General features: G+C 37.4%; 2 protein-coding genes across 4 annotated transcripts in view; both read left to right on the top strand.

Moving 5' to 3' along the window:
• The first annotated feature begins 1536 nt into the window (after positions 1–1536).
• Positions 1537–9416, top strand: LOC128024395 (protein SSXT-like). The gene is made up of 10 exons (XM_052610717.1): positions 1537–1703; positions 4025–4101; positions 4258–4342; positions 4509–4635; positions 5320–5544; positions 5625–5789; positions 5866–5943; positions 6205–6327; positions 7730–7860; positions 8695–9416. Exons 1-10 carry the CDS (start codon positions 1635–1637, stop codon positions 8719–8721), a joined length of 1107 nt encoding a protein of 368 aa, XP_052466677.1. The 5' UTR covers positions 1537–1634; the 3' UTR covers positions 8722–9416.
• Positions 9417–15882: 6466 nt separating this feature from the next.
• The window catches only part of LOC128024135 (zinc finger protein 521), a 73666-nt gene continuing 65693 nt past the window's right edge, over positions 15883–23855 (top strand). The window contains exon 1 of one of the 3 annotated variants that reach the window (XM_052610697.1): positions 15883–16642. In XM_052610697.1, coding sequence (XP_052466657.1) covers positions 16603–16642 — 40 coding nt within the window. In that variant the 5' untranslated portion in view covers positions 15883–16602. The remainder of the gene's footprint in view (positions 16643–23855) is intronic. The other 2 variants (XM_052610699.1, XM_052610698.1) reach the window with 2 other exon arrangements.

Raw genomic sequence — 23855 nt, 5'->3', positions numbered from 1 at the left:
AAATTAAAACATCCTTGTTAAATAAAAGTATTAATTTAATTAATTCCCTCACCCCCCCCAAAAATAAATAAAAATACTGACTACAAGCTATGGTGTATAATTTTAGAAAAGCTTTTTAGTTTTATTTAAGATAAATGTTGATCTTTGGATCTTTCTATGCATTAAAAGAATCCTGGAAAAAAATGTAACAATTTTAAATCATAATAATAATAATTATTATTATTATAATAATTGTGTGACTGGAGTAATAATGCCACTGGTTAATGAGATAATATAATATGTTTCAGTAAACTAACATTTGAAGTTAAGGTATAAATGCATAGCTAATGTGGGGTAATGTGAAGTAATCAGCAATTGTGGGATTCATTAATGCTTTTTTTTAATGCCAGGTTGGAGTTATATACTGATTTTCTGTCATGTTCTGTGGACCCCCTGAATTAGCCTTGGCCACCCCATCTATAAAACTCTAGCTTCACCACGGAGTAGCAGGTGAACCCCGAAGATATTGGGTGGCTATTAAATGGGAAAGACGGCAAACCTCCAAGAATAACAAGCCGTGCTCATCAAAATATCTTTAACCCCTAAATTGTGTTTACTAGTTGACACATTTCAAATAGGCCTAGCTAATGTTTCAAAACATGTATTTTCTGTTATGATGGTGTGTATTACAATGGGAAGTAGAATTATTCTGAGACCCTGGAAGACAGGTGCAGTGTTAGAAATCGCATCTAATGAATCCATGCTTAATCGAATAAATGGTGTTAGAGAAGATGGGTTGACTTCCTGAGAACAGTTATGAACATAGATTACAGTAAGGTCTAAAAATTAATAGATTATAGAATATTTTGTATTTTGTCTTGCACTGTATTTTATTTCATGGCCAAAATGTGCATGTAGAAATGTGTAGGCTATCCTGTATAATTACTGTAATGTTGTACTTTTGTTGCCCATCAAATAAATTCTTAAAAATGCAATAATATGTGGATTTTTTTTTTTAAGACAATGTAAAGGAAATCGTGATCTTCTCATGCTGCACAAACAACACACACACAAAGCATTGCAGACATAGGATATGCTTTTAATGTTGCTGTTTATAATATAAGCAGTTTAAATTGAAATTTAACGCTAGTAAATACTGGGTCAGTAAAATGGCAAATTACATCGGCTAACTGAACTAGAATTTTCATTTTGCACCAAATGTTGAACATATGGATATGAGAAATGTAAATTCAAGGATGCTATTGCTCTTATATTGTGTTGCACATCTGATTTTAACCTGATTTAAACCAAGGCTGCGCAAACTGCGTTTGGAGTTCCCCCTCCGTTACCCTCTGGAACAAACCATCACTGTTAAACAGAGGGGTGACGGTGCTATCATAGCGTGAATCTTTTGAGTTAATAGTGACATTGTGATTTACATGCCAAGTATTTGATGAGGCACAATCATAACTATTTTTAAGCGTTGATTCTTGACTCTGTCTTTTCGGATGGTCTGTTTTGAGTGCGATGAGATGACGCGACGCCCCCCTCTGTTCCGTGAGCAATGGTTGGCTCTGGTTACGCGCGTCCGTTCGCGATCAGTGTGTGTGTATTGACTGAACGGTAACGGTGATCCCAAATCACGGTTAAATAACATGTCTGTGGCTTTCGCTCCGCACCGGCAGCGCGCCAAGGGCGATATAACACCTGCCGGGATACAGAAGGTAATTTTACCGAATCATTTTTCCAAGCAGAATGAATCCGAGGGTAACGTTAAGTGCGTTTGCGTAAGTGGGCTCGGCTAACGTAAATTAGCTGTAACATCTCTCCCGCCGGTGCACGCGAAACACCACAAACGAACGATTTAGAGAGGTGTTTGTTTTATGATTTAACAGATTCTACCGAATAAATCGCACGCAGGATGCGGAGCTGATGTCGAGTCGTTTTGAAGTCGTTGAGATCTCGCGGTGTCTTTGTTAGCCGCTAACGCTACACGCTCGGCTCTCTCGAGAATCACAGAAGAGGATTGTGTTAAAGCATAGCAGTTTAAACGAAAATAACTGTGCCAGTAATCACGCATTACTAATCCCGTTATTGTACACCTGATTTTATTGTTCTGTTACAAGCACGTACGCTGATTGACGATTTCTCCTGATCGATTACGCGGGTCTGATTTGATCAGCCCGCCTTTTCGTTACTTATGTCTGATTTGAGAATTTCAACATTTTTGATAGCTGTCTTTCCGGGTTTTATTTTTTTTATGTATGATTTGATTTGATAAGTCGAGCGTTATGATTCAGTTTTAATGATTCGAGTCTGATTTGGTCAGTGAAGCTTTTCGGTTTTCTTTTACTCATGTCTGTTGATTTGTAATCCTTTAGAGGTGTATTATGATTGTTATTTATGTTTATGATATTTAGAATTGCCTTTACACAAAGATATGATCACAACAGGACTGTTAGACGATATTAGCTTGTGTCACAATATTAAAATTAAAAGTGAAGTGCTCAATCATAAATCCTCATGAGAACCAAAAAAAAAAAAAAAAAAACTGTTTTGTGAATTGTGTTGTCATTAAATTGGTTGGAGCATAACAAAACAAATTATGAGCCGAAATTATGTCTGAACGCCAGGACTAAGTTATTAAAAAAAAATAATAGATATGAAATAAAATAAAAAAATGTTGATTTCAGGTTATATTTAGCCAAATATCGTACAAAGACGATTCCCAACTATGTGATGAAATATATAACATAATGATTTTATATACTGCTGTACTACTAAAATATGTGTAAGATGTCCTTAAATTGGTATTTTCCTTCTACGCTATGTATCTATACACTGCATCTAATTTGCATATTTATGTCCTCTTAAATATTAATCTATAATTCATTCCCCTGTTGACTTCTCGTGTCTGATTATCATGCAGTTCGTGTCCTCTAGAGAAGACTTGTATGAAATTCATATTCTGACTTGAACATTTTCCGGAGATGTTTATTTACGATAAACAATTTGAGAACCAGCCAGATTTAAATGATCATTACGAAACATTATCTTACTTCCCTATGAGTACTAAATCTGATCATTTGTCAATATCAGTCATATCAGAAGACCAAGGTGTGTTTATGATTAAATCTCCTAAAAAGCCCTGAGTGTGCTCAGTACAGGACATCCAGACTGTGACATGTCTCGGAGAAATATGATGTCCTCTGTAGAGGACAGAAGTCTATATCTGGGTCTAAGGAGGATATATAACGCAGCCAGACAAGCGTTTCATTGCTTCTAGCTGTGCTCTCTCAAAATCACTGCTTTCAGTCCTGATCCTGCAAACTGCACATTTAAGTCTCTCTTAACTAAAAGCAGTTGATTACGTTCATTGGAGCTGCTTCTGAATCATGATAATGTGATATGTATATACACATGCATGCATTATATAAGTTTTTGTATTGATGATAATTGTTTTACTCTAAAACTAAAATGGCATGTCATTTTTTTTGTCCCTAAGGAAATAATGAAAGTTGATCAGATCGACTGACTGCTGCTGAACAACTCTGAAAGCTTGGCACAGATTAGGTGTTTGTCTCGTATCAAAGCCATCGAGCCGTCGCTTCATGCTACTTGAGTTAAAGTTTAGGTTTTAATGTAATATTTAGTATTGTAGGTTAAGTTACGTGTCATTTAGCGGGATATAGCACTGATTTGCTTGCACTTATTGACTGAAAAACTATCGCTTGCTGAATTTGCTCATGTTTGTTTCATAAATCAGTCCCAAAGTGGTGAAAATAGGCATGAAGTACATGCTTGATCCTGGGATGTGATCTCAGCATTGATTAAACGGCTCACGTTCTCCATGTATTTATTATATAGACCTCTTTGGTTGTGTTTTTGATGCGCTGTGTGCTGCTTTTACCAGTTTTCCATTACTTGGGTCTGATTTAATCAGCTAAGCTTTTGATTAATTAAATTAAACGAAGGATTTGGCTTTTATTGTTTTGTTCTTTTTCTGTCTTCATGTTTAATTAACTTTGTGGCATTTCATCTGCAGTTATTGGATGAAAACAATCAGTTGATTCAGTGCATCATGGACTTCCAGAGTAAAGGAAAAACAGCTGAATGTTCACAGTGAGTTCTCTGTTACAGTCATGATGCTTGCATTAATAGCTATATCTGGTACCTTACAGGTAGTGTTTAAATTGCACATTAACATTCTCAAATATTGTAGGATTCTGCAGGATTCTTCTCCTAATTGAAAGAATGTTTCTCATTGCTGTCTTGCAGCTACCAGCAGATGCTGCACAGAAATCTAGTGTATCTGGCCACAATAGCAGACTCCAATCAGAACATGCAGTCTCTGCTGCCCGCCGTGAGTATTCATCCCAGTTTCCATCTGACACCGGCTGAATGGCTTTAGCTATGGTATATTTGAATGGTATATTATTCATTTTGCATGGTTGATGTGTGCTGTACGATGTGTCACACACAGGTTTGAACTGAATTTGATGTAAGTGTCTCTCTGTGTTTCTCGATAGCCTCCCAGTCAGAACATGGCCATCAATCAGAGCGGAGCGAGTCCACAGCTGCCCCACGGTCACAGTATGGCATCAGACGGGCCGCCCGCAGCACACATGCAGAGCCAGATGAACGGACAGATGCCAGGTACATACACACACAGCAGTGAGGAAACCCAGATCCACAGACAACCGAGGCACACTTCTGAAGAAATGCTCTCAAGTGGGAATGTTTTCAAAAACAACCCAACAACATGTGGCTTTAAAACGGCTTATTTCCAGTTTGCATGTTGTTTGGTCCATGCATCTTTGAGGTGGTGCCTTTTTTTTTTTTTTTATAAATAGTTTTTCTTGGGTTGATTATTTTGAATTGTTAGGGTGAGAGAGGAAAAAAATCAGTTCTCTGATGTATCACTATTCTGTTTTAAAAAAATAGATACATTTAAAAATGTTGCAAAGGTCAAAAGTTCTAATAAAAAAAAAATGTAATAAAGTTTTTTTTTAAAAGTTCAGTATTGTAACAAAACCATGAACATTTATTAAAATATTTAATATAATAAATGTACTAACATATGATGTGATGCCAGTCCTATTTTACATGCAGGAGACATGAAGTGGTTGAACTAGGCTTTCATATAGTCTTGATATTATCATGAGCTGACATTCACTTAATATAAACAGACATAAGTTATTCTAGTTAGGCCCAAAAATGTACCTTTCACATCTGAGTTGTACTTTTGTAACAGCATCTAACATGTTTACGTCTCATTGTGTGCTCTTGGTCATGTGATATTTGAAAGTTAGTGTTGTTGATCAGCGTCTGCTTCTGCAGGTCCAAACCACATGTCGATGCAGGGCCCGGGGCCCAACCAGACCCCCAGCATACCCAGCGGCTCCATGAACATGACACCCAGCAGCCACGGCTCCATGGGGGCGTATAACCACACAGTGCCCTCCTCGCAGGGAATACAGTCACAGGGGCAGATGAACATGAGCCAGGGGCAGCCCATGGGCAACTACGGCCCCCGGCCCAACATGACCATGCAGCCCAATCAGGGTACGGCTGCCCTCTCCTCTCAAAGCAGCGTTTGAATAATAATATGAACCACATCTCTGAGTGCATGTGTTGTGCTCCAGGGCCGATGATGCACCAGCAGGCTCCTTCCCAACAGTACAGCATGCCCCCCTCTGGAGGCAGCGGGCAGCATTACCAGGGCCAGCAGAACCCCATGGGCATGATGGGGCAAGGCAATCACGTGATCGCACAGCGGCCCATGCCCCCCTACAGGCCGCCACATCAAGGTCCGCTCAAATCTCTTGATAAAACATGGGTTCACTCAGTGTTTGGTTGTTTTAATGGGCGCTCTGTGTGTTTTAGGACCTCCCCAGCAGTATCCTGGTCAAGAGGAGTACTACACGGAGCAATACAGCCACGCAGGACAGGGGGCGTCAGAGGGTAGGGAACATGCTTTATTAATGCACATGTCCAGTTTGAGATCATATGATCTGCATCCACTCCTGACAGAAACCAATCAAGTGTTTGCTAATGGCTAAAGATAATGGTTTTTCTCCCTCACGCCAGAGTTCATTATCTCTGAAGCATATCTGAATGCACTTTTAAAGATTTTTTTAGTGAAGTGAGACCGGATTTAGTTTTTGATTTCTTAAAGGGTAGCTCTGCTGATGTGTCATGATTGGTTTGTTCCTCTTCCTGTAGGAAGTGCACAGTACGGTCAGCAGCAGGAGGCGTATCCGCAGGCCCCCCCCCAGCAGCAGACGTACCCCCCGCAGCAGCAGTACACGGGACAGCAGGCGTACCCCGGACAGCAGCAGGCCTATGGTATGAATCCTCCCCGCAGATTCATGTCTGAGACACCAAAAGACTCTGTTGGTTGATGTGGATCCAGAAATGTTCAAGTCTTATTTTTTTAACACGCTGGTCAGATCATGTAATGAAGATGAACAGATGTAGTTGTTGATAAACCTGACAAATATTAAAGAGGTCATATGATGTGTTTTCAAGTTTTCCTTTCTCTCTTGAGTGTTACAAGCTGTTCCCGAACAGATCAGATCCCTAAAGTTACAAAACTAAAGTCTTTCTTTATAAAAGCTGAGACTCGTCCATGCTCTCCTGAAACAGCTCGTTCTAACTCGCCCCACATCTCTACGTCACGATGTGGGAAGATTTACGTAACGCCGCCCAAAGAAAGAAGGTGTACGTTTTATTCTCTCGGTGTCAAGTCGCTGTGTTTCGATGTGGAAGCAACTTTCTTTGTTCTTCCCAAAGAGGACACGACTACAAACAGTGTTTAAGGTGTATTTCAACACTGTTCCAGTACAGTCCAACCCAAATATTCAGATGTTTACGGACGACTGTTTCCTGATCCTAGGAGTAGACCACAATGCTCTCTGTTCTGACTCACAGGCTGTAAGTAGGTTTTTCTTATGTAAAGGATTTGTCACTGATGATTCAAATTGTAGTAGCTATTCAGCCAATCACAATGCACTGGATATAGCTGGCCAATCAGAGCACACCTCGCTTTTCAGACCAATGAGCTTTGTAAAAATCGACGTGTTTCAGAAAGAGGAGAAACACTAATGTACAGTATCTGGAAAATTGCATAAACACATTTCATTACACCAAATACACCAAATAATGTTCCCTTTAGCGACGTCATATGACCTCTTTAAGGTTTCCTTTATAAATGATCGCGATTATAAGGGGGGTGTTTATTTTTTCATTGCATAATTCGAAGCACAAATCAAGAAACACATCAACTTGCATGGTTTGCTCACAGATTTAATCGCAGCAGATGGCAGTCGACCATATGAGAGAAAACCGATTGACTCTTATGCATCAGAGCTGTTTCAATTACAATTAAATGTTTTCAAGACAAATAGCCAGATGATGCTCAATTAACAGAATTTGATGGCTTTTTTTTTTTTAATCTGTTAAGCTTCAATCTGTTTTCCTGGTCAGTGTGTAGTGCTAAACACAGACTTGGACTGGTTTGTAAATTAATGCAGAATAGAAAATAACGAAGAACGGATGGCATACCATGCTTTACTTGTCTCAGAGAGGACATTTTTCTGCACACGCTGTGAATAATAAAGAAAAAAGGACATGACATAACATGGTAAAGGTTGTAAAGGTCAGCGGTTTGCTCAGTCAGTTAACAGTCTACATTCGTAGTAAGAATACGGAGAAAGAAGAAAAAACACCCTTTCTTTTATACCAACAGCTGCGTCTCAGGGCGCTCCGAGTCAGTACCCCAACTATCCCCAGAGTCAAGGGCAGCAGTATTCGGCCTACAGACCGCCTCAGCCCGGACCCCCACAGGGACAGCCCCAGCGCCCCTATGCTTTTGACCAGGTCAGAGACCCCCCCGTCACAGCAGAGCATTGCTGAAATATCAAGAGCTTTTTTAACCTTTAGTCATGGTGTTCACAGTGTCTCTGACAGGGTTTCTGCGGGTCTTAAAAAGTCTTCATTCACCCTTCCAAAATTAAATAGGTTAAACTAAAGCATTAAATGTTGCATGCATTACAAAAACAACAACAAAAATACTCTTGTTTTCCAATTCAAACATCTAAACATCCATAAATCCAAGATACATTTACTTGAGATTCAAACTGAACACATAACGTTTTGTGTTCTGAGAAATTAAACAAGATTTAATGAGTTTATGCTTAAAACAAGAATGAGCATCTGTCAATGGAGGATAAAATACTTGGTTTCCCTTTGAATTAAATAGATTTTCCTTGATCAATATTTTTCTCATACAGTAAAACAAGACCACTTTTGGGATTTTGCTTCCCAAGAAAATGTTTAAGAGTCTTTAGATATTTGCTGTGGATAAAGTTTTTTTTTTTAAATGAACTAAAAACTAACAGAAATTTTCTGAAATTCCTCTTTTAAACATTTATTTTACAAGACATTTACATTTAGAGACCATTCTTACATTCAATTTATTCCTTGCATTTTCTTTACTTAAAAAGTGTTTTAGATTTGACTTCATTAAAACCTGCAGAAATCACTGTCTGCACTCATCAGCTCCTTCTCAAACATGTCTTGAAATCATTCAATGAGACGATTAAATGTGATATTTCCATCTTTAAAGAAGCCAGTGTTTCCGAGTGTGACGCACAACTCTCTGAGCGTCCAGTAACACAATGTCAGACGGTCACATCGTATCTTTCTTCACAGGGGCAGTATGCCAACTACCAGCAGTAGATGACGAGCTTTTGACTTCCCGACCAAGTATTTCCAGTCTGGAGCTGTGTGTGATCTGATGGAGGGCGTCCGTGCTCTCAAACTCTCCACATCACCTGTGAAGAGATGACTCTTCCCTTCTAATGTAGACTGAACTCTTCATTCGGCCACAAGCATTTGAACAAACCGATCAACGATTGGCTCGAGCACAGGGATCGAATCATGAAACCACTATTAAACTCACTTAAGTTTTAACAGAGAAGCAATTTCACAGCAGCAAAGCCTTAAGTGAAACCGCTGCCTTATTCACAGCGACCTCCGAAATCAGTGAAAACACAGAAACACACACAGCAGTGGAACGAACGCGTTTTGTTTTTCTAATAAAGTTCATTGTGTGTTGTTGTTGTTGTTGTTTTTGTGTTTTTCTCCTCTCCTGTACATGTCAGAGAAGCAATAATGCTGAGGTGCGAATGAAGGCTGGTGGAGAGGGGGAAAATAGTTTTACATTTCAGGTTCAGAACTATGCTATGATGTATAAATGTATTTTATGCTTTATCAAATAGAGCTCAGATTGAGCCCAGGTGTTGAACAGTAGCTCCACGTGTCGTCCCGTGTGCTTATTGACTGTGTTTGTTTTCTATTGTAAGGTGGGACGCTCCGTTTTAAAATGAGATGTATGTCTTGCTGATATTTGATTAAACTGATCTGGTACTGTAGTGGTTTGTATTGAATCATGGTCTGAAGTGTCTTATTCAAGTTCTCTTGTAGAGAGACTGGGGATGCTCTACGTTCCTGCAAAGTTCAGCTCCAACGCTGAGCAAACTCAACTGAACCAGCTAGTTATGTATGTAGTTAGATCTCCAGGAATGGGGCTGTGCACCATGCTTTACTCCATCCTGTGCAATAAGCACAGCTACACAGCCAGCAAGACCTTATCTGCCGTTCCCAGGAATCTGCATGACTTTCTGCAACTGGTAAAAACTGAAAACACAAAAATGCTTTATGTGAACAAAGCTGTCCAATTTTCACTACTTTGCTTCAAGGTAGGTGACCGTGGCCTTAAACTCACACGTGGCCAGATTAAAATTAAAGAAGCCTTTGACCAATTCAAAGGGTGCATCCTTCCAAGACAACATTTGATGGCGATTGCATCATCACAGTGAAACCCAAGCCTGTCCTGATTCGAAGTCTCCTTTAATCATGGCCTTGAAATGCACCCTACGTTTCGCTGACGGTGAAGGTCACAACAGATGTACCCTTCGTGGCATACCTACTCCAGAATTCATATATATTTATATGCAAGTACTAGATGCGATTTTATATAGTTCATACCCTTTATTTTTTGCATAAATGGACCATGATGAAGATATTCAGGCAGTCTTTGGTGTATAACAACAAATGTTTCTGGTATTTAACAACAACCTTTGTGGCCCTAGAAGGATGCAGCCTTTGATGTTGGACACAGATAAAGATAAATCATGCACACGCAGAAGAATAGAGTTGACAAACTCATTAAGCATCATTTCTTACTGTCTTGGGATCTTTAAAATCTCTTTTTTTTTCTAATGAGAGAAACGGATTAAAAAGAGTTATAGTACTGTATATAGGATCTTTAATGAAGTCAGCATTGCAGAAATAAGACAAGAACCAAAATAAACTTGATGGATTAAGGTGTTACTTTTATAAGGTCATGTTATCTGTGATCTCTAACTCTTGTCATATAGAAAAACACAGCTTCTGTTTATCTCACAGTTATTATTCAGATCACCTCTCAGGACAAGACTCGGTGGGAAATGACTGCAATCATCGCTGGAAGGCAAAATATTCTCCTTCCTTCTCTCTTCTTTGTCTCTTTCTCTTTATGATGGAGGCTTTGAGGGGGTGCATCTCTCTGCACACTTTAATTGGAGATGTGTCATACTAAATAAATTGTGTGAGAGCAACCAGAGGATTGCAGGAGCAGCCCGGGGGAAGCTGGCAGCTGTATTGGGCAGCAGGCATCGTGCCACAGATGTGTGGTGATGTTAACCAAATATCTGCACAACTGAAGATGCTATAACCAGAACTTAAGCCATGTTCATGTTTCTGCTCAAAAATAAATGTAATGTATATGTAAAAACAGAAGATGTCAGCATCAGATCCTCACTTTGAGTGTCCTGTAACACCGTTAGTGTCCTGTAGGGGGCGTGAGAGAACTTCAAACGAACTGGACACACATTACAAGAGAACTGGAAAGAACAGCTTTATGATAGTGATGGTTAACATATCTTATTATTAAAAATAGAAATGGATAAGTTAATGATTTTGACCTCAACTTTATACACCATCATAAAAATGCAAAGTGCTCATGGTGTGAAAGAGAAAATCAGTGATACACAACACAGCCGCATATTTTTTTTTCATGTTCATGTTTCAATAAAGACTAAGAAACTCTGATTTATGTTCAGTTATATGATCCTTCCTTAAATGTCTGGTCAAAAGAAATCTTCTTATGGCTTGACTGCAGCAAAGCAGACAATGTTTGAACTTTTAGGTATTAATGCAAATAAAACGATCTAATAAAATATTGCAAAATATATTTAGAGTTTGGTTAATGATTATGCATTATATTGTTTAGCTGGACTGCTCGGGGTTAATAATGTCCTAGAACAGTGCCAGTGCATGATCATTCACAGTAAATGGTGTTATTATAGCCTAACCTGATTTTACCAAGTGAGACATGTTCCTGGGACAACATCGTTGTTGACCCTGGAACAACATTGTGATTAACCAATCAGATTTGAAGAACCAGTTTATAGATTTTGTGAAGTTTATGCTTAAAATCAGTGTTTGGTGCTTGTACATCAGTGTCATTCATCTATCATTTCCTCTGATTTTAGGGATTACTCATGGTTAAGGTTAGGTTTAGGTGTAGGGATATGGTTAAGAATATATTTTTGGAGTAAAATGTTGTTCCAGGGTCAGCAAAATATGTTGACCTAGGAACACATCGGACTTGGCAAAATCAGGACGTGCGTTATTATACATGATGCATGATATTATACATGATGTAGTTTTCAAATAGTGTTGGTGTATTGGTACTTAAAAAAAGTTTCAAATTGGGATTATGGTTAGTCAAATTCCTTGTATAAACAGGGAGAGCATGCCATTTATGCAAGTATTTTCTTCTTCTTCATATTTTTTATATCTAACATGAATGATCGTCAGTCTTTGGGTTTCCACTGTACTGAGTCTTTTTTTTTTTTTAAGTTGTGTTCATTATTTTACAGACAGTGACTCATTTTTACCAGTGCTATTTATCTGCCCGGCACATTTTGACGTTAAACACTTTAAAAACATTTTTAAAAGCTCTGGTCTCATTTTCCGTCTATATTTTATTCAGTGGCGGCCGTGAGTGTATGTTTGCTATAATAAGTATGGAAATTGGCCGAGAGCAAAGATAATAAATATCGGTTTGAGATGCTTTTGTCCTTGAATGGAGCAGTGAGGAGCTCAGCGTGGTGTTGGTGAATCCTCTAAATAGCCCACGGCAAAAGAAACCTGATTAACATGCTAAGAGCCGCGCATGCTAGCACTTACCAACTGCTTGTATTTATAGCTGTCTGTGTGTGTTTGTTTGTGAGAGTCTTTTGGCTTCTGATGGTGTGGGTGTGTGTGTGTGTGTGTGTGTGTGTGTGTGTGTGTGTGACTCAGTCCCCACGTCTCCCGGCGGACAGGAGGTGTGTTTGTTCTGGAAAGAGCTCAGCTCGTCTCATTCAAGGTCACACAGTAATAAAGGTCAGGATTTGAGAAGAATTCAGTGATGAGGTGATGTACAGACACTGATTCTTTAGTTCAATTCATTTGCATTGCTTTGCCGTCCCAAAGGTAAAATGTTTGAAAATTAGATACACTTTCCTCTGAGGTTTCTTTGGATAAAAAACTTATATATATATGTATATATATTTAAATATACTTTTAAAATATACAATTAAACAATATATTTAAATCCAAGAAAATGCATTCACATTTCACATTTGAAGAAAAACTATATTATTATTATAATTACATTTTAAACTTTATTTAAAAATATTATTTAAATTATTTTGAAATACATTTTGGCATAAGAAAGTTAAAACTAAATATATTTTCAATTTCAAAAATATATTTTAACTCCATTGTTTACTTTGTATATTTTGATAGCTGTTTGGCCATTTTTTCTCTCTCCCACTCATACTTTTACTTTATAGTCAATTGCAATTTGTGATTTGCTTCTGCTATTCATCATTATAATAATTCTGTAGGTCTCCATCCTCTTCATCAGTTCAGACTCATGATTACTGCGTAGTGTAGACTAACTAGTCTAATAGTGAATGCTACCCACATCTATTTGTGTTTACACTTTACTAGTTATGCTTTGTTTTGTTGATTTCTTTCCATGGGTGCAAACCAGAAATACCCTTTGTGTGTGTGTGTGTGTGTGTGTGTGTGACAGAACCTCTCTGAGAGACAGAAATGGAGAGAAAAAGAAAGAGGGATGACAGCTGTGTGTATGTTATGTAGTGAGAGATGGGAAGCCGTCGGTCCCCGGGTCTCTCATCACAGCAGAGATGAGACCAGCGCAGAGATCATCCCTCGCTGCTGAAGAATATATCCCAGACTGACCGTTTCACAGCCCTGCTGAACTAGTTTCTCAAAGCAGGTCAAGGGATTCGGGGCCGGCTTCTTCTCCAGCTGCTTTATACATGAGTCCTCCAGATAACCGGCACAGTTACTGATGAAGGCACAACCTGCTAGTAACCAGTCATCTTTTCTTCACCGCTTCAATACACTGAATACACACAATATACAAAACTCTTGAGGAAGATTCAGGGTTTCCAAAATTTGCCCTCATGCCGGCACTCGTGCAGAAAAAAATACCCTTTTTCAATATAGAAAAATTGGATAGGAGTCAAAATATCCATCAAAAACATTATCAACATAATTTTTCTTTTCAAGGATGTCAAATTGATAAAAAATAATAAAAAAGATTTCTATTGTTAGAAAATATTTCTATTTTGATAAAATACTGTTCTATTTAACTTTTTATTAATCAAAAATATAAAAAAATAACATTTCCAATTTTTCAAGACCGATAATAAATCATCATATTTTCATGATTTCTGAAGATCATGTGACTCTGAAGACTGGAGGAATGATGCTGAAAATACAGCGGAGCATCACAGAAATACATTACACTTTAAACTATATTAAAATATAAAAACATTATTTTAAATTGTTATAATATTTCACGATATTACAGTTTTTACTCTATTTTTGATCAAATAAATGCTTTTTTTACTTTTTCTGATCAAATAAATGCAGTCTTGATGAGCAAAAGATAATAACAATAATTAATATAATTATAAAAGTAATATATTTATACAATTTATAAACAACTTTTCCACTCACAAAGCACAAAGGTTCTTACAATTACGAGTAAATGGTAAGTAATATTTTTTGAAGTAGAAAGACTATCAAATCAAATAAAATAAATGTTCAACATAAACCCAAAAAAATATAAATCCTGCACACCCATCAAACTTGCTAAGTAACTACATATCTTTAACATTTGAGACCTTTTTTGAAGTATAAAAAACTGATTTGTTTTCTTAAAATACAGTCCAAAAATCTTTATTTGCAAGTTTGAAAAAAAGTATGTAGATATATATTTAGTATAATTTGTTACTGTATTTGTTGTGCAGTGTTATTTAGTGTCAAGGTCCTAGTCTTATTAATATTTTGAACAAGTTTTTTTATATTTTTATTTTATTAAAGTTTTAGTCAAGTGTTCTTGTTATGTGTTTTTTCCTTCCAGTGGTTTGTGTGTGTATATATATATATATATATATATATATATATATATATATATATATTAGATTTACATATATTATATTTACAGGACAAAGACTTATCTGTTTTAGGCCCTAGTAAGTTTTCCTAATTCACACAATAAATGTGACAATGAAAAGTTTCTGTGCTGCTACTAAAGCAAACAGTGGAGGAGTACGAGTGTTGTTCTGAAGGAAGTCTGGAGCAGTCTGTGCGGGGTTTGGAGCGTGTTTGTTTGTGTTTGTGAGGAACGGCTGGGGGCCGCAGGTATAAAAGAGCTTCAGATTTGGGGAGAGAGTCTGACAGCATGTGGGGACCCTGAGCACCGCTCACATTCATCTGAAAGACAACAGAGACCTCCTGACAGAACCAAACCACATACCAAAAAATGTTTACATCCCAAAAACACAAAAAAGCAAATCATATCAATCTTGCGTCTTTTGATCACACTTTGTTTGTGCTTTTGTCAGATGGTAAGTGGGGAATTTACTCCAAATATTTAGAGCGGATTCTCAACATGTAAAGGCTTTATAAATAAAGTGAGGATGTTACACAGATAATACAGCTCTGGAGGTCACAGTGTGACAGTGCTAATGAACAAACACAACTTAACAAAGTCCTTCAGCGCCTGCTCAGTCTTCCAGTCTGTTCCAGATCCTCAGTACATTAGAGATAGTTGTTTGTAATCAGTATGCAAAAACAGTAAGTCCATGTAACACACTCTGAAAAGATGAATCCGGACCGGTTAGAAATTCTGATTGATTGATTTAATTAAACCTTTAAATTGCAAATTCTATTGTATGAGTCATGTTGACATAACAACGTTGATCATTATATTAAGTTAATATACTGGGTTACGTAAATGCACATTTCTGCGTTAATTAATTAAAATATTTTTTACTTTGGAAATTTGGTTAGTATATTTCTAGTTCCCAGCATGTTTTGCATTGGACATTTTGAAATTAAATGTTATTTTATTATTTTATTCTTTTTTGAAGTCAAGGGAAATAACTGCTAAAGCTGATTAAAGTGGTTATATTCTTATCAGCAAATCAGCCAATCACATCAGACCTTACTAGATGGAGAAAGTGTGACTGGACTGTGGGCAGTAACATAGCCTAATGCATTATTATTATCATTATAAAGTCTTGACATTCCCAATAAAAGTGCGGTGCTCAGTGTGAAAAACTTCCATAAATATCCCATAAACCTGTGGTGAGTAACCCATGTCTGTTATCCCATCTGAAATGTGATATGCAATTGAAAAATGTGAAATGGTTCTGTGTTTGAATGTGCATTTCTCTTGCTGAGTCTCGTCTACCGGAAGAGGGACCAGTCCGCCTTCAGAAGTCTCGACAGAAGTCCAGGCTCCGGATCCAGACGCCGGGTCTTACCGACGCCCCGCGGTTTTTAATCATGCCTCTCTGTCAGTGTTTGAGAGCAGCAGGCTGACAATGATTTCCTCCGTGATTACGCACAGGGCGCGTCCCCGCGGGGATGGGGCCCCCTCTGGAGCCGTCCTCATGGCTTTGGGGGCCTCGCTTCCATTTTCCATTATTATGTGGACTACCGGAGCGACAGCGCAGAGCGAGACCTCGCAGGTTGGTGATGAGGAGGGAGCTCGCATGTTCCTCTCCTATTTTTTTTTTTAAGACAGACTCAGTCCTGATTCTCCAGATGAAATGATAAAATAGACAGTGTCAATTAGTATTTTACTCGTGCCAATGTAAGGAAATAATTCACTTTTACTCGTTTTTCGCTTTATTCGATTTTTTCTTTTCACATTCACAGCGGCTTCTGAAATCTATAATGCACGTAACTGATAAAATCAAACATGTATATTAATTTACAGCGCGATGTTAGCAGATGGATATGACATTTTAACTCTTCAGCTGCTCTAAACAGATTCATCTAGATCAACCAGCAACACTTAGGGTTTTTTTCTCGAATGTATAATGTGCTGTAATCCGGTGTCAGACTGAATGAGCTTTATGATCACATTAGAGGAGAGATATTGATATATATGAATGATCTTCAGCGGGTTTCTGTAGGATGTCGCGCCGCAAACAAGCCAAACCAAGAGCTCTGAAAGGTAAGTGCTCCTTCATACCTGTAGAAAAGGCTTTCGAGAAACGAAAACGGAATTTTGTTGGATGTCAAACAGCTTCTCGGGGTAAATGCATGCTTTATACAACACCGTTAATTCCGGTGCGCAAACTGAAGGATTGTTGTATGCGCGAGCTTCGTGCGCAACTATAAAACCCAAAGATGTGCTCTAGGAACTACTGGATGTGTGAGAGGAATTACAAGGGTCAGAATGCATCTGAAACGCGCTGTTTTAAGTCTGCTGGTCTCATTATAGAGAGTTCAGGACGATATGTGCAAGAAGTGATGATATATGATCTGGATGTTAAATTGGCACGCAAGTTTGGAGTGACACATCACGTGACTGCAGCGGAGATCATGGAAGTGGATGCTTGCCAGTAGGATAAACGATATAGATCGCTTGACCATTGCCACATTTTCAGCAGAACTGTCCTCATGTTATTGTGATGTGTTCTTGCTTTGCATCCAAGATAGTTCTGTGTGTGATCTTGTGATCAGAGTCTTTGGCAATGGTGATGTTCTCATTGGATTTAATGACATATGTTTGTAAATAAACTCACACAGAATTTATTGTTCAATTTTGAGAAAAAAAGACTGTCATGTATTTCTGTTTTAATCGGAAATAAATTCCACTTTATTAAATAATTCTGAGTTAATTCTAAATTAATCAATATAAATTAATGATGCCTTTTGTTATAATTCCGCACTTGAGTTAAAAACAAAAATTACCGGTAGATTATGCTTGGACCTAGACTACTTTGTTTTTTTCTCTTGATCATAGATGGCACAAAATCTAATCTAAACACATGATCATGCACTTCTTTTTTTTACATTTCATGTGAATTTAAACACATGTAAGATTTTTAAGTTTTTAGTTTTTTTTTGTCTAGAAAATAGTGATGTGACATTGTATTAAAATAAATATCAAGTTTTTTTGTCTGTTAGTCAATGAGTGATTTGTGGATGCATTCCTTCCAGATTAGTAGATGTATTATATTTATTTTATTTTACTAATTTATTTTTGAAGCAAGAAGATAAAATTAGACCCATAGGATGACCCACAAACGAGATCTGTGAAGTGTTTCAGCCAGGTTTTAAAAAAACATCACAGCTCTGAATCAGCTTTGCTGAGTTTTTAATTATATTTTTCTTGTGACTGATTTCGGAAATTTTACTGTACTTTTACTTTTAGATCTGATGGCAGTGTTTGATATGATTGACCATCAAATACTTATATCTCATCTTGAAACATCTGTGGGTATCTGTGGAAATGCCTTAAGATGGATTAAGTCATATTTCAAAATAGAAGTTTTTTTTTCAGTCCGTATGGGAGAATTGGGATCAGCAGTGCCACTCATTTCTTGTGGTGTCCCGCAAGGTTCTATTATAGCCCCTTTTTTCTTTTCTCTGCATATGTTACCGTTAGGATTGATTTTGAATAAATATGGTGTGTCATTTCATTCTTACGCTGATGACACTCAGTTGTATTTGTCTGTTTAACCCAGATTTTTCCAGTGCCTTGGGGCGTCTGTTGGCCTGTGTAGATGAGGTGAAGTCTTGGATGTCTGCTAATGTTCTGAGTTTTAATGAATCGAAAACAGAGATCATGATATTTGGTCCCTCTGAAATGAGCGATATGGCAGGAGTTAACTTGGTTAACACTAAGGCCTTTTAGGAAAAATCAAGTAAAAAACTTCTTGTGATCTGTGATAGTGCTTTAAAATTGTCACAATTTTTTAAAGTTGTTAAAGTTAGCTTTTGCAAATTAAGAATGATTTGTAAGATCAAGCCTTTCTTGGCACATATAGACATGGAAAAGCATATTCATTTTTTTTACATTTTTTCTCTGTTAGATTATTGCCACTCACTTTATTGTGGTACTTTTTAAATTTTTGGATGGATTACAAATGGTTTAAAATTCAGCCGCAAGACTACTTACGAGTACCCGCAAATATGATCGCATTACTCCTCTTTTGAGATTTGAGATTTTGTTGCATTGGTTACCAGTATCTTATACAATTTATTTTAAGTTTTTAATTTTAGTTTTTAAATCCCTGCATGGTATAGCCCCTCCATTCATTGCTGATCATTACGATCTAATCGGCAAAATCTCCTATATGTGGGATGCTGTTACTAGTGTTATTATTATTATTATAATTTTTTTATTATTTACTGTAATTCATGAAGTTATTTTTTTTATGTATATTTTAGGTTAACATTTGACTTGTTTATACTGTACATTCCTTGGTAAATTCACCCATTATGTTGGAGTTACTGCCAGACTCTGCTGTTTGAGAAACCCTTATTAGATCGAAGCTTGCACAGACTTTCTTACCTGTGCTGCTCATACTGAGAAAGCTCTGACACTGGACGTAGTGAAGTGTGTGATGGAGCATAATGTGTAGGCCTGTAAAAGTGTCCGAGCACAGCAGGTGATGGAGGTCAGTGATGGTGTGTGAAATCCTGTCCTCTTTCATGGAGACACAAGCTAGTTTAAATACATATGAGCAGTGTGTTTGGCTTTCAGGAAAGACATTTCATACAGACATTTTTTTTCCAAAGGCCATTTTAATATATAATGCGCTGGACAAAGGTGACAGCGTTATTGCTTAAGGGAATAAATGTCTTCAGGCCGAAGACATACATCATCCGCTCATATGCAAACACTTTCTCCTCTCACGCTGACATTTACTCAGAGCTGCACGTCTGCATCACGTGCACACACACACACACACACACACACACACACACACACAGGATGTCTTTGGCTGTGGTTTGCAGCACTTGCTGTGCCACATTCCTCTCTGTCTCTTACTCAGTAGTTGGATGCTTTTTGAGGTGCATTTTACAGAAATATTCATAAATCAGTAAAAACAGCTCTGTAATGGTTCACATACAAACATTTGGACTGTCTATTTGGACTGAGTTTGCTGACTGATAAAGGGACCTTTTTAGAAATTTCTTCGATGTTAAGTGTTCGTTTTTTGTATACAGCAACACTTATAAATTATTATATATACACACTGTGCATGATTATGTTGGACTTAACGTAAAGCTGAGCTGTCACTGCTGAAGTTTCTTCTGTGATTTCTTCATGTGTGTTTTAAGAGCAATAGCTTTCTGCTTAATGTCTAGTGCTTGCATACAGTTGAAGAAAAATGAACATTTCACTTAATTAATGAACAATTCAATAATTGCTCTCCTTGAGGTTAAATGAGGATGAATGTATTATTTCAGTAGTGACTTTAGCTGTTGGTGACGTCATACTTTCTTTGCTCATGTATTGATTTCATATGCAGTCTGGTGTTGAGTCTTTGTCTGCATGTAAAAGGTTTAAACCTCATGAGGGTTTGTTTCATACTGTAGTTGTGTTGTGCTTTGTGTCCTCTGTCCTCTGAAAACCTCCATCACACATCTGTGACGTCAAGTCTGAAGAGTTTTACTTTAGAGAGTAGCTCTGGAAAACTCAATAGGTTTTAGAGGGATGGTGATGCAGAAAGGGAATGTTTGGAGCGGAAAGCTGATAATCACGTGTCTATATACTTTAGAGAACAGTAAACTCTCAAGAATTACTCAAATTCTCATTTAATATCCTTTATCTTAATTATTTATCCATCCGGTCTATGAAGTGTGTTTAGATTCAGGTCAGTATTCTCTTTTTTTCTAATATATTCCAGCATCATATTTTATTATTATGTCTTAGAACTGCTTCAATACATATTAATATTAGATTTTTTTTTTCCACAAATCAATCTACAGTTCCTTCTGAAAAGATATCATTCAATTATTTAGTGCCTCCTTGTTAAAATGCATTTATATAATTATTAAAATACGTCCCCTAATATATATATAAGGGATAAGTTAACCCAAAAATGAAAAATCTGTTATCATTTACTCAAGTTGTTGCAAACTTGTATGAATATTAAAGATATTTTGAAGAATGTGGATAACAAAACATTCATTGTTCCCCATTTACCTCCATAAAAAATAAAAAGTCAATGGGGACCAGAAACCTTTTGGATAGCAACATAATTTAAAATATATTATTTTGTGTTGAGCGGAAGACAGAAACTCATACTGGTCTGAAACAACTTGAGGGTGAGTAGACAAACACAGAATTTAGATTTTTTAGGTGAACTGTCTCTTTAATATTTGAAAATCTGGGATGCAAAGTTTAGTTTGAAATAAGGCTGAGCCAAAGAGCACAGTTATAATTTCTCCAGCTCTCCAGTCTGTCAGTTATGGACCCTAGAGAACTAAATATACTGCCAGACTCCTCAACAGACTCTAAAAGACTGAATGGCGTACTGTTGCTTTTGTACAGTGTCTGCTAAATGGCAAGAAACTCAGTCGAATGATGATTCTGCATTTAGATGAACTTTGTTTTGGATTATTTGGCATACCGTTATTGTATCTTCGTGCTTGAGCAGAAAGCCTGCCTTTGTACAACTATTGGCCTTTCAGCCTAATTGTGTCAGATGGAGGAGTTCTTTTTAAAGGTGCTTTTCAGAGCAAGCGTTCTGGGCTGTCAGTCAGTGCCAGGGACCAGCGGGGAGGTCTCGTCAGGCGTCCCTTTCCTCTGTGCCAGGAAATGAAAGTGCAGATCGTGGAGGTATAATGGAGACCGCAGGGGTAGCGCTGAAGCCTCCTCCCAGAAAGCCTCATTTCTCATGAAGCAGGTGGGAGTCTTTGTTCTCCTCCTGATTCTAAAATCCATTTAGGTTTCCACACCTGGCATACAGGAGGAACATTTCCTGTTTAATGGGTAGAGAACGAGTCTCTAATGAAGTGGCAGACACATTTTGCAGCACAAACTCTGTTGGTGGAAAACTGGTACCTGTAAAATTAACTTTATTGGCATATTCCATTGTTTTATTTTTGTAGGTTATATGTGGGTTGTTTGTAGGCTGCATGTTGACTGAAATGGTGCCATTTGTACAGAAACATAAAATTTATTTTACATTTTTTCAAAGTTACCACACCGAGGAAGCACCATTAGGGGGTTGCATCCTCATCAATATTCAGATTAGTGGTCAACAAAAATGGATTTTTAATGGCTCGTTCTTAAATGATTGTTCCCATTCTTACATTTTGCAAATGCCTAGCAACATACTAGGTCATTTAATGTTGCTAAGCCTAAATTACTGTATTATTTCAACTGAAGAGTAAGTTTGGATTTCAATAAATAAGTAAATATTTAGATTATGACAACTCTCGAAAATGGTTTTAGCTCGTTAATTCATACGTCAGAGTTAATGTATTTGGTCATGGTGGACTATATCTGCTGTTGCAGATCAGGTTTGGAGTTGCTCCTGCCAACAGACACACAGATATTAAACTGAATGAATAGAATACATCTTGCAGCTGATCTAGACAGGTGGTGCTGGGGGAGGTGGAGGGTTACAGTGAACATTTTAATGTTGAGCAAGCTAATCTCATTGGCTGCAGCGGAAGCCAATCATTTTGTGCCATGTACTAAATAATGTGTTTGCCAGCCGATTGCATGTAAAGTACCTATCAACCTGCATCATCTAGAGTTTTATGACTGAAGTAGATTTGTAATTATTTGTAATTATAGAATGCTCTTACATCTATATGATGGATAAACATGAGACATCCTTTTTCGGGGTAAATATAACATGCATTTATTGGTCTTAATCTATTACTTGTTACAGGTCAGAGAGTTTTGGCTGAGTGTTTGCTTTCCTCAGCAGACATTCATATAATTTATATAATTTATATATATAATATGCTGTTCAAAAAAACCCATATATTTATATTTGTAATGATTATGAGGCTTTTAATGCTAATAATGCAGATGACACATACTGTTGCTGAGGCATAGTATTTTAACATTTCTCCCACAACGTTGCATATTCCAGAATGACAACACTTTTATACACATACACTCAACAGATAATGATATTTGTCAGTCTGTCACTCTATTTCTCCAAATTTGCATAGTATTTATTTTATTTTTTTAAACCGAATGCATTACTAAAATGCATGTGTTCCATACAGATTTGTCTCTGTACCAAAATTTTAGCAACTGGTACAAATAATAGTGGAATTTCAGGATACCAATTAAATTAAGAATAATTGAATTAATTAATTATTAATTAAATATCTGACAGCAGCAGGTCTGTTAGTCTGCATTTGCACTGCAAGAGCTTTTTGAAACATGCATCAGTGTGTTTTTCAGCTTAAATTTACCTTTTAAGTTGAAGAAAAGTTACATGCACGACTGAAGCTACCAGTAGCTGCTAAATGTATAAGTGTTATACTGAATTTTAATGTAATTACTTTAGCTAGCTCGCATAAGATTCCAGCACTTTTACAAATTTCTCCCAGAGATCATCTTCACTTTTTTAGAAATGCATTATGTGCCTTAATGTGTCCCTGCTCATTTCTGTGTGCCATGAAAGTCAACCCAGAGGGATAATGTATATATGAATCTGATTTGCACGTGGCAGCGCAGCTCTTTGGGCTGTTATATGGATGTGAGCTGTGGAGGTTCAGTAGATGAATGCCTCCTGTCATGCATGTGGCGTTCAGCGGCGGTGAGCAGTAATCAGGTCATGAGTGAGTCCAGCGGATCTGCTGCTTCATTTGTCTGATGTAAAGGTCGGCTCTCATGTGTGTTTATTTTAAAGCTCATATGGATGATGGTACCTGCGAGCCTGTCATCTGTTAGCGCAACAGTGGCGCTGCTGTGAAGACATAAATACAGGACAACGGATGATGAAAGCAACTGATATTTCAGCCCAGCAATGCATGTTCAAACTGTGATATTTCATATTTGAGAGTTGTGTTGTGATCTATCTATACACAGTATTATGGAAACGCAAGTAACTTAAGTTATTCTTTACATAAAATAGTTTCCATTCATGTTTACTTTTCAGTGCATCGCTATAAATGTAATTTATTTGTCCTGAAACAGCAATACATTTTTACACGTGACAGTCTCAGAGTGTCTCTCTCTTTCTTATAAACTCGCCTTTATTTTCTCTGCTCTAATTTGTGCTGTCCTTTTGAAGAGAATATGAGTCAAGGAGTGCATTAGACTGTGTGTGTGTGTGTGTGTGTGTGTGTGTGTGTGTACCGCTTAGAGAAAGAAGATCGATATACAGAATGAACTTACTGCTGGGGGAATTAGAGAAAGGAGGGGGAAGAGAAATCACTTAAACATGGCATTTTGC

The sequence above is a fragment of the Carassius gibelio genome, chromosome A2, assembly GCF_023724105.1.
Source record: "Carassius gibelio isolate Cgi1373 ecotype wild population from Czech Republic chromosome A2, carGib1.2-hapl.c, whole genome shotgun sequence".
Lineage (NCBI taxonomy): Eukaryota > Metazoa > Chordata > Actinopteri > Cypriniformes > Cyprinidae > Carassius > Carassius gibelio.
The sequence above is the reverse complement of the archived record's forward strand: the minus strand, read 5'-3'. Positions and strand labels throughout refer to the sequence as shown.

Excerpts from the sequence above, each read along its gene's own strand:
- LOC128024395 (XM_052610717.1), top strand. The coding sequence starts at position 1,635 with ATGTCTGTGGCTTTCGCTCCGCACCGGCAGCGCGCCAAGGGCGATATA. Across the intron at positions 5,545-5,624 it reads GACCATGCAGCCCAATCAGG|GGCCGATGATGCACCAGCAG; the intron begins GTACGGCTGCCC and ends GTTGTGCTCCAG. Across the intron at positions 5,790-5,865 it reads CTACAGGCCGCCACATCAAG|GACCTCCCCAGCAGTATCCT; the intron begins GTCCGCTCAAAT and ends TGTGTGTTTTAG.